At 43.4% G+C, this 19,603-nt stretch overlaps 2 protein-coding genes across 8 annotated transcripts in view; one reads left to right on the top strand and one right to left on the bottom strand.

Annotated features, from left to right (window-relative positions):
* TXNL4A (thioredoxin like 4A) lies at nucleotides 1-10,758 on the top strand (the record flags this gene model as incomplete). The annotated part of the gene is given in 4 exon segments (NM_001076060.1): nucleotides 1-94; nucleotides 269-436; nucleotides 6,449-6,552; nucleotides 10,347-10,758. Coding segments are annotated over 3 exon segments (429 nt in total). The 3' UTR covers nucleotides 10,519-10,758.
* HSBP1L1 (heat shock factor binding protein 1 like 1) overlaps nucleotides 8,019-19,603 on the bottom strand; it is a 22,830-nt gene continuing 11,245 nt past the window's right edge. For 4 of the 7 annotated variants that reach the window (XR_009492673.1, XR_009492672.1, XR_009492674.1 and 1 more), the window contains one exon: nucleotides 13,375-18,506. Coding sequence is in view for 1 of the 7 variants with exons in the window: in XM_059881002.1 (XP_059736985.1) it covers nucleotides 9,743-9,803 (61 nt within the window). In the remaining 6 variants the exon portion in view is untranslated. Of the gene's footprint in view, nucleotides 9,804-13,374; nucleotides 18,507-19,603 lie in introns of those variants that run through there. The other 3 variants (XR_009492677.1, XM_059881002.1, XR_009492676.1) reach the window with 2 other exon arrangements.

A 19,603-nucleotide genomic window follows, 5' to 3' on the forward strand; every position in this document is an offset into this window, starting at 1 on the left:
CCGGGGGGCAGAGGCGTTCCTGTGGCGGAATCGGGGTCGGAACTTGGTAGACGCGGGCCTGGCCCTGCCGGCAGCGCATCGACTGCCCCTCGGGGTGAGTCCCCGTAGGCCGGGGGCTCCGTGGTGAGGCTCCGTGGGGTGGGGGCCCCGCAGGGTGACACCCCGTGAGGGGCTCCGTGGTGAGGCTCCTTGGGGCGGGGGGTTCCTTGGGTGTGCCATGGGGGGGCTGGGAGGAGCTGGCCGGTGATTTCCCCCTACTCCCCCGCAGACCTGTCGGCTCAAGATGTCGTACATGCTCCCGCACCTGCACAATGGCTGGCAGGTGGATCAGGCCATCCTTTCGGAAGAAGACCGCGTGGTCGTCATTCGGTTTGGGCACGACTGGGACCCTACTTGCATGAAGATGGATGAGGTTCTGTACAGCATTGCTGAAAAGGTAAAGCAGCCACACCTCCCGTCGCGTCCTGCCGCCCGGTTTGGTGTTTGCATCCTGTTGGATTGCTGTTGTTTTGCCGGTAAGAATGAAAAGTACAGCCAGTTTACCGGTTACAGAGAAGCAGTAGGATTCACAGAAGTACCTTGGGGTATGAGGATGGGCTCCCTGAAATTTGTCAGAATAACTTATATCCTTACTGGCAGAAGTTTCCATAGATTTTCACATTTTTAAGAGGTTCATGATGTCTCTCCCTGAAGAAGTGAAAGATTCTTATTAATTTATAGGGATTTTAACTCATAAGGTGTTTTCAAAAATTTACATCTATAGTGCCAAGAGCAAAACATGTTTGCAGAATTTGGCTGAGTGTAGGAGCTTACTTTGAATGGCTTAGTTTTAAAAACTTGTCATTTTTTTTGGAACCGTGTTTATTTGTTGTATGTATTGAGCAGAACATCTATGGTAACAACATAGTAAATTCCCTTCTTTTTCTTTGAGTCCCTTCTTTTCTCCAGGGCGCTCTTTGTAAGTGACTTGATTTATAGCTTAGAGTGATTCCAATGTAGGAAACATTGGGAAAAAGTAGAACTGTAATGTTAGAACTAGTTTTCCTAATCCTTAAATTTAGTACACGGGGTTGTCTGTGGCCGTTTGCTGACAATAAAGAGCAATTGTAGGGCGCTGTTGAGTAACTAGGGCTTAATTCTCTTTCTGTAATTGTCTCATGGGTATTTTAAGGTAAATTTGATTTAGAATTTTGCAATTGTAGTAATAGGGCAAGAGGCAAAAATATTAGGGTATAATAAAAAATTTAATATTCAATGTTAATTTGAGAGGTTATTCATTTTATTAAAGAGTATAAAAATAAGGGAAACATTGAAGTCATCATTTATTTCACAGGAATAAGATATGCTAATATGGGCTGGGTTAAAATAACTCCTTTGAGTAAAGAGTAACAGGTGTAAGGATATAGTTTGTATTTAGGAATCGAAAAGTAGTCTGACCTGCCGTCAGTAGTTTTCACTGTCTCCTCTTTGGTAGGACAGGCAGAGTGAGGTCGGGGTAGTGGCACTGTGAACATTAGGGACCATCCTTCTGTGTCTGTCACCGAAAGTGCATCTCAGAGAGTCTGATTCTGCAGATCTGAGATGAGGTCCAGAAGCTCCCCCAGGAATTCCGAATCCCTTCAGTGAGATCCGAGTCAGAGCAGGAGTCTGTGGTGATAACCTTACCCTCCTCTTCCTCTTGGACGCCAAGGCGTTGAGGGAGCTTGAAGAGATGCCTGGGGAACTCAGGAGAGCAGGGTTCTGCCAGTCGGGTCCTCCCCGTCAGGTCAGAGGTCAGGAGTGAAGTGGTGCCCAGAAGTCATTTCCCCATGACTTGAGCCGCAGTGGTCAAGGGCAGAGACTGCAGAAGTCAGTGATGACGGATGAAGACCCTGTTCCAGTAATCGAATCACTGCTATGTGGACGCTGACGTAACTTAGGTGTGTGTTCTGGGTTCTGCCTTGCAGGTGGAGTGTAAGCACCAGGGGATGTCCAGACCCGGTTGCCCTCAGCACGAGGCTAGGATGGCAGAGGCGTGAGGGTTGTTTGCTGTTCATATCTGAGCAAAACTCAGCAAGATACTCTTAGCTAGGAGACAGATTTTGTGTCAATGTAAGTTTTTAGGGACTTTCATCAGAACTGTTCTTTTGTAATCCCTGTGTAGCAGTCAGAGACCAAATTGCTGTAGTGCTAGTAGGTATGCTCTTTTTGGACTAGAACTGTTGGTAAGAACAGTTTAATTGGGCTCACTTGGAGTATTTTTCTTTGGTCTTTTAAGTTATTCTTTTTCATTCATCCAGAACTTGGATTTCTATTTTAATAAACTTCTAATACTATGTAATATTATAGTCATTAAAAATGCAAACTTGAAATGCATTACAAAACTGTTAATGTTTTATTTTCTGCTTAGTATAAGGGCAGAATATGAATTTATAATTCTGGAAGCCCTTTTTGGGGACGTTCAACAGGAATTTTTGAAATTTAAGGTTTTAGTATAAAGAACAATTTAACTGTCTATCTCCCTCTGCAGAAATGGCAGATAATGGGAGATCTTCCTCATCTTGTTACGAGCTCTGTTTGGATACCCCAGCTGTTTTAAAGTGAGTAAAATTCCAACATTGAGGCTGGACTTGATTATACTATTCTCCTGGAATGTGTTTTATTGACTCACTGCTTCAGCAGCTCCAACCCCACCTCATGCTGGATTGGTTTTGACCTGTACTGAAAACATAGAGATACGTTGAAAGATCTTACAGATGTCTGGAGTTTGGTAGAATTATTATCAAAATAAAGTTTCCAGGACTTCCCTGTGGTCCAGTGGCCCTGACTCCAGGCTCCCAAAGCAGGGGGCCCAGGTTCAATCCCTGGTCAGGGAACTAGCTCCCAGGTGCCACAACTAAGACCTGGGGCAGCAAAATAAATAAATAGAAATAAATATTAAAAAAAATAAAGTTTTCTGATTAGTGGGTGATTTTATGCACAGCTTCAAGGTAAGACTATTTTGTCTTGCCATTTTGGAGGAGTGTACTTTGGCAGCACTGTGACCAAGTCCCATTATGTGTAAGAATAAATGGGATGTTTAATTCTTGTATGTTTAAAGAGTTCATACCAGTAGAATTTAAAATATGCAAAACCTCAGTGATACTATCTCATAGTCAGACCTTCTAATTTGTATATAAGGTAAATGTATTCATGGAATTATTTAGGAATGACTTCTGGGGCTCTTTCTTAAACATGTCATAAAGTAGGTTGAATCTGCAGAAACTTATGCTCAATTGAGAAATCTCGTAGGAACCAGTAACCAATCAGGGCAAATAATAGTTTGAGAAAAGGAAGTTATGCAGTTTTTTGATGGCTTTGAAAGGAACTATCTAAAAATGTAAAAATCGATACTTCAAAAATACATAGTACCGATTGACAGTCAAGAACATTTGTCCAGAATTTTAGGTGGGTTCTTAGCTAATGGAGGAGCTTCATAGAGAAGGTGGAAGGCGACACTGACAGCCTTCGGTCTTAGTGACATGCGTGAGTGGCATTGAGTGGCGTGCAGGACTGTGGAGCTGTGTTGTCACTGAGAGAGAGGCCAGCTGGTGCTGCAGGGCTAGAGGACCTGTCAGGTCACCTCTAGGAAGAACAGACTGTCTTTTAAGGCAGGTCTGTTTGAACTCAGGGTTATGTAATTAAGTCCATAGTGACAATAAAACATTTTCTGAGTTTTGAAATATATGTGTATTTCTGAAGTTCATTCATTCAACTAGTGATATTTACTGGTGCCCCAGGTATGTCAGGTCCTGATTGACTTGAGGACCACCAGAAAAGACAGCAGGTGTGGTCCCTGACCTTGTGAGGCTTCACGTCTATCTTGATGGGATTTATGTGGAAGGAATAGATGATGAAGGACTGTAGTGTCATTTGTTTTTTGACTTCTGAATGAGCTACGGTTTTCTTACTCATCACTGGAGGCAAAAGAAAATGAGACCTTTTTTAAGTGTCTCATGTAAAACCAACATTCACAGTGTGAAAGTTGTACATCGTTGAGTTGTCATTTTATGCTTTAGGAAGCTATGCGTGTGTGTGTGTGTGTGTTTGGTTATACTGTGATGTTAATACCTAACTTTTACATTGTAGTATCTTTTTTTTTTTTTAAATGAGAGAAGTAACATATCTCTGCTTAGTAAAACTAGATGCAGGCAGGACTTATGAAAGGCAGGAGACCTAGGTTTATTCCCTGGAGAAGGAAGTGGCCACCCACTCCAGTATTCTTGCCTGGAGAATCCCATGGACAGAGGAGCCTGGCAGGCTACGGTCCATGGGTTCCAAGGGTCTGACACGACTTAGCAACTAAACCACAACCACCAGAACTTATAAACCAGCAGGGTAACTTTTGCCAGGAGGCAGTTGTGCAGCGGAGCAAGTGGCTGCTCTCAGCAGTCCTCCGTCTCTGTGTGCACACCAGGAAGAGGGGATGTGGGAGAGGCTCAGAGAGACTCCTTTTCTTCCCTTACCTCGGCACTGACGCCTGTCAGCAAAAGGCGTGCTCGTGAAATGTAAACTTCCTTCTCTCCTTTTTGTGGAAGGTGGTGGTTTAATGTCCATAGTCAATATTTCTTAATATTCCCAAAAATAGAGAGCAGAGTATAGTAGACTTAATACCTAATACTTAATACTTGTTGCAGTTACCAGTATTCTGTCAGTCTTGTACCATTTAATCCCTCAGTTTTTGTACTGTAGTATTAAACCATATAATCGCATGGATGGAGGAGCCTGGTAGGCTGCAGTCCATGGGGTTGCGAAGAGTCTGACACGACTGAGCAACTTCGCTTTCACTTTTCACTTTCACGCATCGGAGAAGGAAATGGCAACCCACTCCAGTGTTCTTACTTAGAGAATCCCAGGGACAGTGGAGCCTGGTGGGCTGCCGTCTATGGGGTCACACAGAGTCAGACACGACTGAAGTGACTTAGCAGCAGCAGCAGTAGCAGCAGCATGCTATTTCACTGGTAAATTACAGTCAGGTTTTTAGAGTTAGTTTGGAGGAAGAAATATGCATTTTCTGTGCTGTTCCTGGGGCTGCCATAACAAAGCATCACAAATTGGGCAGATTAAAACAAGAGAAATGTGTTGCCTCACAGCTTGAGGGTCAGAAGTCCGAGACTGGGGTGTCAGCAGAACATGCTCCCTCGGGAAAGTCCCTGCTGTTCTCCCCATCCTGGTGTCTCCCCTCCTGGGGTGCTCCCTGCCTTCTGGGTGCCTTCCCTAGCCCTCTGGGTTCAGTTGGCGTGTTTGTGTTCTCCCTTGGCTTGTTTCAACCAGCCAGGTTGGATCATGGCTCAGACTCCAGTATGACCTCTTTTGACCTTCGCTGATGAGCTCTGCAGGCACCCTGTTCCCAGGTCAGGCCACCTTCTGAGAACGAGGGGTCAGGGGTTCAGTTTGTTTTCTTGTTGGGGTAAAAGGACATAATTCAACCCACAGTATTTTAAGTTGGTATAAGCTTTCTAAAAGGCACTGAGACAGAAATTATAAGGAGCGTTTAAAATGTCATGTCCTTTGTTCTGAAGATTCTATTTTAGGTGTTTATCCTTAAGAAATAATGAAATATGTATATAAATGTAAGGGTAATAATGTTCATATGTGAATAATGATATTAATGAAATTTTATTTATATTCATGAAAAAAAAATAACAGAAGAATGGTAAAATAATGGCATAGCCATTTGATGAACTGTTAAGTAGCCATAATGTTTTGTTTTGATTGTTTTCTTATATACAGTATACAGTTTATATGAGGACACTCATAATTAAAGTGAGATACAAAATATTGTAGTATGATCACCGTATGATCACATTTTATTAGAACAGCATAAACATATAGACCAGAAAAAGTGGGAAAGAATATAGTAAAAATATCTTCTCAGCAGTTATCTCTGGGTGTTGGGATTGGACGTAATTTTATTTATGGTTTTCTGGGTTTTCTAAATGTTCTGTGATGGACTTGCAATTAAGGGAGAAATTAAAGAACATTTGTTACCTACAATATGATTTGAGTTGTTAGGCCCTTAGTGTGTGCAGGTGTCCAGACCTAAGTTAGAGGGGAGTGTGTGGCTGGATTCCAGGGGCATATTTTAAAGCATTTGTTTGCTACATACAGTTAAATGTTCGTAAAAGTTCATGTAGCATTTTACTGGACCAGCATGAGTGATGTGTCTGCGGACTTTTCCTGCAGGATTCTCATAGCTTGCTGGCTGGAAGATGTTAAGCATGCTAATGGACAGTTGCTCAGGACTGTGATGCTAGTGAAGTGATGTCCCACATGGCAACTCGCCTGGGAAAACCTGTTGCAGAGCTAGTTTGAAAATTGTCCTGTTATACACAGATTCTTTTGTTTTTGTTTTTTATTGTGCTTTTACAGAAAAAAAGTTGATGTGTTATTTCAGTTCTCCCCCCCCTCCCATCTCCTTTACTTTTAGGTTAAAAATTTTGCAGTTATTTATCTTGTGGATATTACAGAAGTACCTGACTTCAACAAAATGTATGAGTTATATGATCCGTGTACTGTCATGTTTTTCTTCAGGTATGTTCACTTATCTTAAAGTTGTTATTTAAATTGAAAAGATGGTCTGGGCGTTTAATGCAATCAAGATATCTTTAGAAGGAAGTTGTAATGTGGTCATATCATAATACAGTTTGTATCACCAGGCAATTAATGTGATCTTTTAAATAATTTTCAAAGTAACAATTCCAGTTTTACCATTTACTCAGTAACAAATTACCCTTTTGAAATAACTACCCAGGGACCTAGGTGAAGTGTAATTAAATGGAGGACATTCTTATTGACATTTAAGATACCTTTAAATTTAATCTGTTGATGAAAAATGTGTTTACAGTAACTCAGTTTTTAAATATATTACTGATTAGCATCCTTTTGTGATATCCAAGAGGGAAACCTGTACTTCGTTAGTTTGCTTATAAATACAAAATCTTATAAAAAGATCTTTCATCAGCTGAAAAATTCTTTTGTGGACCCTAGTCAATCAATCATTGGCTCAAGTAATAGAATCTCCTTGATGACTTTGAATGAATTTACACCTATGATTTACAAACTTTGCATGAATGGAGAATGCAGAGTAGCTACTGGTTAGACATAGGAGTCTGATGCAGATATAAACACGGTTTTTGCTATTTCTGTAATAAAGTTAAGTAACAGCATGAGTGAAAAAAAAAATTTCTGTTGTGAAGGTTTAATTTGGAAAGAAATCACCATATGACACTGTTTTTACTTGTCTATCAGAATTTCTTATGTTACTCCAGAAGTTAGTAAGTAGCAATATAAACACTAGGCCAGCTCTAGCAGCAGAGCTCCCTAGTGGGTGAGGAGGTCTGGGTGGGGTGTGCAGGGTGTGTACTCACTCTCTGTTCTGTGTAACAAACTTGGTAGTCTGTAGGTCAGAGTCCAGGCAGGCTCAGGGTTCTGATGTGGGGTCTCCGAAGGCCAGAGTCACGGGCTAGGCTCCCGTCTAGGCCGTCGGTCAGGGAAGAATCCACTTGGCTCAGGGGCGCTTTTGGTTGGATCCAGTTTCTGGTGGTCACAGGTCGGAGGTCTGTTTCTGCTGGGCCCTTCTCTGCTCCTAGAGGCTCTTCTGTCTTTGAAACCCTGAGCAGTGAGTTGAGTTCTTTTCATAAGCTGTTCCAGCATCCTGTTCTGCTTTCAGAGGGCACGTGTGATTGGATTAGACAAACCCCTTAATCCAGGAGAATCCCCTTATTTTAAAATCAACCGATGAGTAACCATGGGAACAGCTGCAGACCCCCCTGTGCGGTATCATGTACCTAATGATGGGCATGGTCGCGTTGCAGCCCAGTTCCGGGGGTTCAGGTGGGAGATAGGGGTCTTACAGGGTTCTGTGCACTGCAGCGTGCCAGGCCAGGCCCACCCCCACCCCCGGCTGCAGAGAGTCATGTCCTGCCCCCGCTGCGGCTCCCACCATCAGCTCCCATTGCAGTATCGGGTGTGGATGAGGCTTCTCTGGCCAGCTTTGGAGGCTGCTCCTTATCTGTGGCCCCTCCTCCAGGACGCAGTGTGGACAGTCCTGAGAAACAGTCTTCTGGGCTCACAAGGAGGGAAGATGGGGAGGAGGGGCCTGGGGAGGAGGAGCTCTGATGCAGCACTGGGTCGTCCTTCTGGCCCAATGCAGGTTTTTATTTTTTGCCTTTTCATGAAGGGCATTTGCAGCCGGTTTATTTTTCAACTGCTTCCTGCCAGCAGCATTTTGGGGTTGTGTCAGCTCTTCTCACTGCATGGTCTTCCCTTTCAGTCTGAGCAAGTAGGGTTCCTGTCCTGGGCTCTGGGGTGCCCTCTGCCCAACAGCTGTTTCCTTGGGGAAGAGCCCATCCTGTGACTCGACATTCTGACTTTAGGTCTTTCCTGGGTTTCCTTAGAAGATTGTGTGGCCTCTTTGTCCAGAGTAGAGCAGCCGTTTCTGGATTTCAGCACCTTCTGCCATCTGGAGAGGCCAAGAAATTTTTCTGGTTAACAGATCTTACACCAGTTTATCTCTCTTCTCGTTTTACTGTAAGCAGCATGAAACTCGGCAGCGCCTTCTAGACACTTAGGTGTCTTCAGCTGGTATCTACGTCCATCACTTTGGAGTGTTGCAGACATCCTCCACTCCCTGTAATGCATCCCCACCCCCTCCCAGTCCATGTTCCTACTGTCAGGCTGTTGAAGGCAGTCTGGGTCTTTTCTGTGTGCCCCTCAGAATTCTCCCAGAGTCCTCCCATCTTGGATCCTGCCTTCCACTGCATGTGACCAGGCTTGAGGGACAGGAGATGCCTTTCTGGGGAAAGAGGTTGAGTGGTGCTGGGGCTGGGTGTGTATTTTGATATTTTAGAACTGATGCTGCACTCAGAAAAGGAGACAAAGCCTTCTGCTGTTCCTGCAACCCAGAATTCTAAGACAAGTAGTAACAATATTTTGGTTAATTTATTCACCAAATATGTATACACATACAGTCCTGCTCAGTTTTATGTCTATGCTGGGACATGAATCAGATCAGACAGGGTGCCTGCTGTCACAGAACATCCTCTGATGGCAAAGCAGAGCAGATAGCACCGGAAACCAGGGAGAAGTGACAGGTGACAGCATGTGTGCGTGCCGGTGGGAGGGGCTTCCCCTCACCCACAAGCAATCGTAGGATCTAGAAGTGGCCTTTGTTAACATGAACTCCCTTGTAACAGAAGAGGTGCCTAGGAATAGCAAGGCACCCATTTCCGCTTTATGGCCATGAAGTGTCTTCAGGAACTGAGGACCCGAGTCCAAATATCCCATCACTCTTACTGCAGACAGTTCCAAAGGTTTGGGCAGTATTGAGCCAGGAACTGTGGATAAAACCAAATACATAGGAGACTATATCTTTTGAGTGACCACATATATATTTTTCTTATAAGTCACAGTATTGCAGCAAGTATTTGCAGAGGCACAAATACTGATTGTCATCAGGTGGCGGGGAGTGTGTAGAGGCTGCTGAGTAAGTTTGGCGTGAGCCCAGCAGGGGCACAGGGCAGAATGGCCTGCACATCTGGGGACCTGCAAGGATGTGGGTGACACAGGTGGGGGTGGGGAGTGGCAGGTGTGGAAGGGAGGGCAGGGCCAGGCCCAGATGCCCGGATTCCTGGGCCGGTGTGACTCCTGGAAGCGAGTTTTTGCAGCAGGAGAGTGACATCCAGTTTGCCTCCTGGAAGCTCACTCTGACTAGAAGGAGACCTCACTGCAGCCCCAGGTGAAGCCTGCAACAGGAAACCACAGCTGGCAGCCAGACGCATAGCCTGTCAGAAACAGAAAGTTAAATCGATAGCCATTAGTGCAGCTGGTACAACAAGGGTTAATATCTTTATTTTATGAAGTGCACATATAAATTCATTTTAAAAAGTAGCTTCTTGAAAGATCCATCTATGGAGAATCGAGAAATGCAAAATATCATTCACTTCACAGTCAATAGGACTTTCAGTAACATTTACACTAAGTGCTCACAAGAACACCATGAGAAACTCACACATTGCTTTTTCAGGTAAGTTACTACAACACCCTGGAAAACTGTTTGGCTTACCAGGTGACTGAGGCTGTGTCCTTCGACCCTTGATTGCCCTGTAGGTGATTTGTCCTAAGGAATTACAGAGCACACAGAAGGAACATGTGTGTCTTTCTTAACAGTATTTAGATGGTTTCTAGTTTTCTTCTAAACCGTAGTGGATCCTCTTGATCGTGCTGATGTTTGATAAGAGCCTGTAATGGAGGTGGGGATGTAAGGCATGTTTCCATGCGGTTCTTTTTCAGAGGGATTCAGAGCACTGACCCCTTCCCTCTTACAGGAACAAGCACATCATGATCGACCTGGGCACCGGCAACAACAACAAGATCAACTGGGCCATGGAGGACAAGCAGGAGATGATCGACATCATCGAGACGGTGTACCGGGGGGCCCGCAAGGGCCGAGGGCTGGTCGTGTCTCCGAAGGACTACTCCACCAAGTACAGATACTGAGCGCGGCCCACCCGGTGCACGTGGTGCCCTGGGGTCGTTCTCATGTTGAAGTATTTTCAACTATTTAAAGCCTTTGAGAAAGCGTTTGGCAAAGTACGCGGAGCTTAAGGAGCTGGAGGGTTTTGCAGTGTGGGTGGCATTGCCTCGCCTTTCAGTCTGCCTGGTCACTGTATTTTTGTATCAGTAAATATCTGTAAATATCTAACTGAAATAAATACACAGTGATGGGGATGGTCAAAATTGTTTATTTACTAAGAAACTTAGTGTACAGATTAATGATTTTGGTAGTCAAGAATGGACTCTCTACCATTGAGTGAGGCTCAGTGTGTCTCATGGTTCCGGAGGCTGGAGTCAGATCCAGCTGTCAGGCTGGTCCTCCGGGGCCTGACAGGGAGTCTGTTCCCACCCCTCTCCTGGCTCTGGTGGTTTCTGGCGTCCCTTGGCTGGTGATGCTTCACCACAGTCCCAGCCTTCATCCTACACATTGTTCTCCCTGTGCGTGTGTCTGTTCAGATGTTCCACTGGGCAAGGGCTGCCCTGCTCCAGCACGACCATCTCCACTCATGACGTCTGCAACAGCCCCATCTCCACAGGATGCATTCTGAGGTCCAGGGGTGAGGACTTCCGGCACAGGAATTGTCAGGGACACAGCTGATCCCTCAATAGAACCAAAGGCTTGAGTTCAGGAAGAATACACACTTAACGAAAAGTTACATTTTATTCTGGTTATAAAAACAGTACGATAAAATAATGATTTTTGCAGGCTTCCCTTTAAAGACTAAGAGCTGATTCTTACACTTCTTAAGATCAAATCTGATGTGCGTACTGTATTTTATGTGGAAACCAGACCCTTCAATCCATGTAGCTACTTTCCTCCTCATAATCTCAAGTTCCTCTCCTATCTTGCTTACCCCAGCAGCATTTGTTAGTTGGGATCTTCCTGGGCACATCTCAGTGCACACAGACTACGCAGTCAAGAGTGGACGCCTGGCGTGGAGGAGCACAGGGAACTCTGGGGAGCACACCTGGAGCCCACACCTGGCTTCACAGCCCTTGGGCAAGTGCTCTCCCACGTGAAGAGGATGGTAGCGTCTGCTGTCTGACACCTGCTGTACTCAGATCAGTCACAGCATTCCCTGGGGGCCCTCTGCTGTGAAAAGGCTCACTGCCTCATCAGATTGACTCATTGTTGAAACATGAGTGTACTTACCAAAGAATGAAATTTTTAAAAAGCCACACACACACAAGTATGTGCTTTTAGAAACGGACATAGGGACTTCTTTGCCAATAAAGGTCCGTCTAGTCAAGGCTATGGTTTTTCCAATAGTCATCTATGGATGTGAGAGTTGGACTATAAAGAAAGCTGAGTGCAGAAGAATTGATGCTTTTGAACTGTGGTGTTGGAGAAGACTCTTGAGAGTCCCTTGGACTGCAAAGAGATCCAACCAGTACATCCTAAAGGAAATCTATCCTGAATATTCATTGGAAGGACTGATGCTGAAGCTGAAACTTCAATACTTTGGCCACCTGATGTGAAGAACTGACTCACTGGAAAAGACTCTGATGCTGGGAAAGATTGAAGGTGGAGGAGAAGGGAACAACAGAGGATGAGATGGTTGGATGGCATCACCAACTCAATGGACATGAGTTTAAGTAAACTCCAGGAGTTGGTGATGGACAAGGAGGCCTGGTCACAAAGAGTTGGACACGACTGAGTAACTGAACTGAATTGATAGGGACTTCCCTGCTGGTCTGGAGGTTAAGACGCTGCACTCCCAATGCAGGGGGCTCAGGTTTGATCCCTGGTCAAGGAACTAGATCCCACATGCTGCATCTAAGAATTTGCATGCTATAACTAAAGATCCCAGTACAACCAAATAAATATTTTTTTTTAATGGATATAAAACTCAAATGCAAATATGCAGTTTAATGTCTCCAGTTTTAATTTTCCCGAAAATAGTATAATACTGTGTCATATGAGGTGCTAAAGAAAAAAAATGTGATCCTAAGTACCTGGCATATGAAAGACATTTGATAGTATACTTCTGACATTTATTCAAGCAAGACCATTAGCCAGTAATTACCTGAAAAGATGCTCACCATCATCAGTCACCAAGGGAATGCATATCAAAACCAGGAGATGACACTTGACACCCATGAGAATGGGTGTGAACAGATTCAAGGGTCCATTACTACAAGTGCTGACAAGGATGTGAGAAACGGGCTGCCATGCACTCTGGTGGGAAGGGACAGTGGTGCAGTCACTGTGGAAACCAGTGTGGCAGTTCCTCAAAAATACGGCGTGGAATTACCATCTGACCCATCAGAGGCACTCCTAGGTATATCTCAGAGATAAAACATGTATGTCCACACAGAAAGTTGGACACGAATTTTTATAGCAGCATTTTTCATGAGAGCCAAAGACAGGCATCTCAGACGTCCATCAGCTCCCCAGTGGATCGAACAGTGTGCTGTATCCATGCAGTAGACTATCACTTGGTCATAAGAGGGAATGAAGTACTGATGTAGGCTCCAAACTTGAAAACATTAACGTAAGTAGAAGAAACTAGTTGTTATGTCGTGTGTGATCCCATTTATAGGAGATGTCTAGAATGGGCAATGTCTAGAGACAGCTGATTAGTGTTTGCGTAAGACTGGAGGATGTGGAAATGGCAGTGACAGCTGATGGGTACAGGATTTCTTCTTAAGATGATGGAAATCTTGCAGAATTGTGTTTATACATGTCTGTGAATATATGAAAAATCACTGAATTGTATGCTTTAGTTGGATGAATTGCATGGCATATGAATTCTCTCATTGATAAAGCTTTATTAACAGAAAAACAAAAAACCGTACTTCACGTTTGTAAATTTATTATAAATTTGTTTTATTTACAAGTTGTAATAACTTCATTCGCATTTGACTTTAAAAATTATCTTTTCACTGGTGCTTTGTAAGTATAATATCACTGAATTATGATTTGGTCTCTATTCTATGTTTATGTCTTATTGTAAAAAGCTTATATCTTATTACCATCCACCTCACCCTTAACCAAGTAACTTATAAGTCATTTCTCAAATCCTTACAGGCACCTGCCAGGTAGATAGTTTACAGAGAGGGGAACTGAACCATAGTTGCCCAGACTTACAACTAACTGGGCTGGCCTGGTGGTTCAGCCAGTTAAGAAGCTGCCTGCAGTGCAGGAGGCCCAGGGTCAATACCTGAGTTGGAAGATCCCTTGGAGAAGGAAATGGCTACCTACCCACCCCAGTTCAGTTGGTAAAGAATCCTCCTGCAACGCAGGAGACCCAGGGTCAATTCCTAGGTCAGGAAGATCCCCTGGAGAAGGGAAAGGCTACCCACTCCAGTGTTCTGGCCTGGAGAATTCCATGGACTGTATAGTCCATGGGGTCCCAAAGAGTCGGACACGACTGAGTGACTTTCATTTTCACCCACTCCAGTATTCTTGCCTGGAAAATTCTATGGACAGAGGAGCCTGGTGGGCTACAGTACATGGGGTCCCAAGAGTCGAACACAACTTAGTGCCTAAACCACCACCACAATTAATTGCAGAGGACGTGAATTTGAAACCTAGATCTGTAGGGCTATCAAACCTTGCCTCATTGCTGTACATGTTGCTTTTTTCAAGTTGAAATGAACTAGTAGAGAAAGGTGATGATGGGTTCTCTGGGCACAAAGAGACTTCTGTTTCCCATTCTTCCCATGATGAGTTTTATTGGAAAGTCCAGGGACTAGACAAGGCAGCTGACACAGAGGCAACCAACCTAGGAGGTACAGAATATATTCAGTAATAGAATAAGCAGTCAAGTAAACTAGAGAGACAAGCACACACACAGGAGACATGAAAGAGTATTGCAGCATTCAGTTCAGTCGCTCAGTCCTGTCCAACTCTTTGTGACCCCACGGACTGCAACACTCCAGTCTTCCCTGTCCATCACCAACTCCCGGAGCTTGCTCAAACTCATGTGCATCAAGTCAGTGATGCCATCCAGCCATCTCATCCTCTGTCGTCCCCTTCTCCTCCTGCCTTCAATCTTTCCCAGCATCAGCTGTCTTTTCCCTGAGTCAATTCTTCACATCAGGTGGTCAAAGTATTGAAGTTTCAGCTTCAGCATCAGTCCTTCCAATGAATATTCAAGACTGATTTCCTTTAGGATTGACTGGTTTGATCTTGCAGTCCAAGGGACTCTCAAGAGTCTTCTCCAACGCCACAGTTCAAAAGCATCAATTCTTCGGCACTTAGCTTTCTTTATTGCCCAACTCTCACATCCATACATGACTACTGAAAAACCATAGCTTTGACTAGACAGACCTTTGTTGGCAAAGTGATGTCTCTGCAGAGTGAGTTATTGCAGCATCATTTGGAAACAAACAACAAATAGTCAAAGGACTATTATATTGCAGTTAGTTACATTGATCTAGACCTACACATATTAACACAGGCAGATCTCAAACCACTGAATGGAAAACTAGGTACAGAAGGATACTGGGTTATAATGCTATTTACATAGTTTTAAGACATTCACAACAAAGATTTAAAACAGTACAACAAACAGCAGCCCTCTGTTTGCAACAGGCTGTTACGTAGGCATCCAAGTGTCCATAGGCTAGACTGCCCAGTTCTGTCTGCGCCGAGCAGGTAAGAGATGAGGAGCTCGGGCACCGACAGAATCAAAGCATCTACTGTCTACAACTCTCCTAGAAAATCGCACTGCTGATGTTTCCGAAAACCACACTCAAAGTTTGGTTTCTTGGGTTGCTTAGTTAAAACTCAGGGTGTATATTCGAGACCTCCTCAGACTTCTTGTGACTATATGAGGTCTTGAAGATCAGACTGGGACCTTGACTTGCTTTAGGTGGGTATCATTTTGAAGAGTTTTCCTACATGGTTTTTAAATGCAACTGATCCTAGCATTCTTTTTGGCATTTTTACATTTTTTGTCAAGGTTTTACAAAGAACACTCGCAGCGCCCTCAGGAGCTCAGCGCTGCCTCCCACACCACCCCAGTCTACAGTCACTGCTGTTGTCCCCAGTCTTCCCTCTGGCCTCTGGTTTTCTTGTCAAAAAGTGATCAAGCTCTCACACATCTCCGTGGGCAAAAAAGCATCATAGAAAAGATTGCAAAGTATTTAGAAAGTCTCAAAATTCATTCATTAGTTTAAATGTTTGAGTAGCTCGGGGGTCCCAGGGCTGGTGCCAGCCCTGAGCAGCTGAGGTGAACAAAATCAAACCGGTTGCTGCCTTGTGGAGGAGACTCAAATGATTACAAAGAAGTGAAAAGACAACTGTGACAGCCAGAGACCACATGAAGGACATGAAGGACATCAGACCCAGACAGGCATTCAGGGAAAGGACCTCTCAGGAGATCATGTTCAAGCTGAGATTAGATACAAAAAGTGCTAACTGGTGTGTGTGTGTGTGTGTGGTGTGTGTGTGGTGTGTGTGTGTGGTGTGTGTGTGTGTGTGTGTGTGTGTGGTGTGTGTGTGGTGTGTGTGTGGTGTGGTGTGTGTGTGTGTGTGTGTGTGTGTGTGTGGTGTGTGTGTGTGTGTGGTGTGTGTGTGGTGTGTGTGTGTGGTGTGGTGTGTGTGTGTGTGTGTGTGTGTGTGTGTAACTCCAGTCCAGAAGGAACCTCGGAACCAGGCCCTGTGGTGGGACGAGGGCCTGGGGCTGGAAAATGTGGTGTGGTTGAGGGGAGCTAGCGGTTGCAGAGAGGCTCTGCTAGGGAAGGAGGTGTGAGGTGATGGAATTTACTTCCAAAAAGCTTGGGTGGGGGGTGCTGAAAGGAGATTTGGGGAGAGAGTTAAAAATCTATGGAGATAGATAAAAGCAATTGTAAAAAAGGAAATGAAATGTGAGAATTTAAAACTTTTAGCACTTCTGCCTTATGGATTCAACTCTATTATTAAGCTTTATATTTTCATAAGTTTCATAACTTTGTGTTAAGTGAATTTTAAATTACAGATTCATCAATATAGGATTTGATATTGAAGTAACTCCATTTTACTTAGGTATTCAATGAATAAACTGCTTTCTACTAAAGTTGTGTTAATCCCATTTAGATTAGAATAAGAGTATTTAAGTACATGTAAATCTGTCTACTATTTTCCCTCTTTTTCTTATGAAAACATTCTGATTTTTTCTAAATATATGTAACAGGGTGCTGGAAAATAGCAATTCTTTGTAAAAGTATTAGGAAGATACTGAAACAGATATGATATTGAAAAATGCCAAGTAATCTCTTTAAAGATAGATATCTGTGGTTTGAGCAAATAATTGAGATGTTAAATGGCCAAATGAGCCAATAAAAGGGGATCAGCTGAGAACTTTCTTTGCAAAGTTAATAAATTTTTGACAATGTCTATGTTTTTATTTTAGTTAATAACTAAACAGAAGCTTTCTTTCCTACTTAATTTATTAAAAATCCTGGACTTTAAATTGTGTCCTGTATTATTCATAGAGATGCAAATCTGTTTGGTTTAATTCAAGTAATTTTCTCTAGTTTCTGCTAAAATTAAAATTACAGCTAAGATGCTTTGAAATCTTTCATATAATCAAATGGAAATATGATTTTAAGCCACCAAGAATACTGAATTTAAATGATGCAATTTAAAAACTTTGGGTTTAAACTTTGGGTTTGCATTACTGTTGAGGCTATAAAATGACTTTCCTTTCTTACATGCATTCTGCTCAGGGTACTTGGCCTGTGGTCATACTTCTGGCCCTAGAGAAATGTGCAGAGAATTCAAGGATAGCCAGTGCTCATTAAAGAAACTCATTTATACTAGCCAGAAAGTAAGAAATAACCTCAACCCCAAGGAATGGTTAAGGGGATGATTAAATTATTTCAGCCACATGATAGAGTATTAGTAACCATACAAAAGTGTATATGAAACTTTCACAAGGGAAAAAGTGTTTATGATATGAGAACAGGATATTATTTTTTTTTTTGAGAACAGGATATTAAATTACAAGGAATATGATGAACTATATAAAATTTCTTGCATAGAAAAAAGTATTGATAGTGTGTAATCCTGAATTGTAGGAGTGCTTTTCACTTTTATATACTGCTGCTGCTGCTGCTAAGTCACTTCAGTCGTGTCCAACTCTGTGCGACCCCATAGACAGCAGCCCACCAGGCTCCCCCGTCCCTGGGATTCTCCAGGCAAGAACACTGGAGTGGGTTGCCATTTCCTTCTCCAATGCATGAAAGTGAAAAGTCAAAGTGAAGTCGCTCAGTCGTATAAAGAGTATGATTTCTTTATATGCAGGGATAATGTTACTTTTTTATAATGAGAGCCTACAATGGACCCTGTTTTAGGTGATCATAGCTTTTTTTTTTAACTTGGCTCAGAGATAGGTGAATTGACAATTATTTGAAAGCATCTCTAACTGACAAGATAAAGATGGGTGCAATCTTTGTGCACCTCCTTGGTCACGACCTCTACTCAGGCGTGGGGCAGGTAAGGGTGTCCTAGGAAGCAGTCCAGAGCTCCTGCATCAACCTCTTCTCTGGTTTTCCTTTGGTTTGGACAACATACCATCAGGGTCTGCTTGGACTGGACAGGTGAACTGAGTCTTCCCCAGAATCATGTGACTGGAATTATTGAACTGGAATGCAGATGTTGAAGAAGCAACTTCTATAGAAAACTGCTTATGATATTCTTAAGAAAGTTCTATATAGAGCTTAATTCTGGGGGGAAACTGACCTGTTATTCTTTTCCCCCATGATCCACAAATGTTAGGTGTGTATTGAAAAGTGTCCTGTCATTTTACAACCATCTTGGTTAAGTGGTCGATCTCTTGCCTAATTACATTCTTATTGCCCTGCCTTTGTTCTTTTAATCTTTTATTTTACTAAAATGAATTCTTAAATACTAAAAACAAGAACTTGTGTTATATAGATATTACTCAAAAAGTACAGTTTTCACTTTTTCATATTTTCAAATGACTGTTCTGTCTTCAAGTCTGTAAGAAAAAAATTGAAAGAAGTAATGGTTGATTTAAATATCAGTTAATGTGCAGTTAAATAAATTTGAATCCAACACTATCAACAAAAAAATGTACCTTACTTTCCTGTAATTACTAGAACACTTTTCTACAGGAAAAATTCAGTATATAGAAAACCTGAACATTAAACGATTCTCATTTGAGTCAGACGCTTGTGTGGATGCACAATTTAAGGCGAATAAACAGTGCCTGCTCTTCCAATGGCAGAATACTACTTTGCATCAACAGCGTGAAGACGTTCTCCTGGAACAACTGCCTGCCTGCTTCCCTGCAGCAGGACAGGTGTTCAGATGCTGCACCCGAGAGGGGGCCAGGAGAGCGTGGGACAGTAGTTTTGGGGGTCATTGACTCCCCTACTCAAAGCAGGAACACAAGTTTAAGGTGCTTACCAAATCCCCTGAAATCCACAGCAAGAGCCCTGTATTAGGAACCCCTGACCCAGCAGAAGCAACAAGCACAGATTTAGCCAAACAGATTTAGACCTATTCAGGTACTTCCTTTGATTTAAAAGGCATTAACTGACCTCTCATGCTGCTTTAGATAATGGCTGTATGTGCATTGAAAAGGTGAAGTTTTGTCACCTCTTATCCATTTAACTTGATGCCTAACCTATGATGGGTTCTGACCAAACTTAAAACAGCCCGCTGGCATCTGGGTGGTGACAGGAAAGGACCACGTTCCTGGCCGCCGGCCCCCTCAGGGCAGCGCGCCCTGAGAACATGGTGCTCGGCAACCGCAGGGAGGACAGCATTCCAGGGCAGGTGGGTCCGTCTGAGGCAGCCCCCCACCTGGGTAAAGCCAAGTATCCTGCAGACACAGCTGGAGCGCCCGCCCCCAGACCTGCAGCTCATAATGGCTGTATGTGCATTGAAAAGGTGAAGTTCTGATACCTACTTATCCATTTAACTTGATGCCTAACCTATGATGGGTTCTGACCAAACTTAAAACAGCCTGCTGGTGTCTGGGTGGTGACAGGAAGGGACCACAGCTCGTGTGTCCAGGACAGATTCCACCGATCTTTTCCACCAGAACAGCAGATGTGCAAATTTATAAAT

The sequence above is a fragment of the Bos taurus genome, chromosome 24, assembly GCF_002263795.3.
Source record: "Bos taurus isolate L1 Dominette 01449 registration number 42190680 breed Hereford chromosome 24, ARS-UCD2.0, whole genome shotgun sequence".
Lineage (NCBI taxonomy): Eukaryota > Metazoa > Chordata > Mammalia > Artiodactyla > Bovidae > Bos > Bos taurus.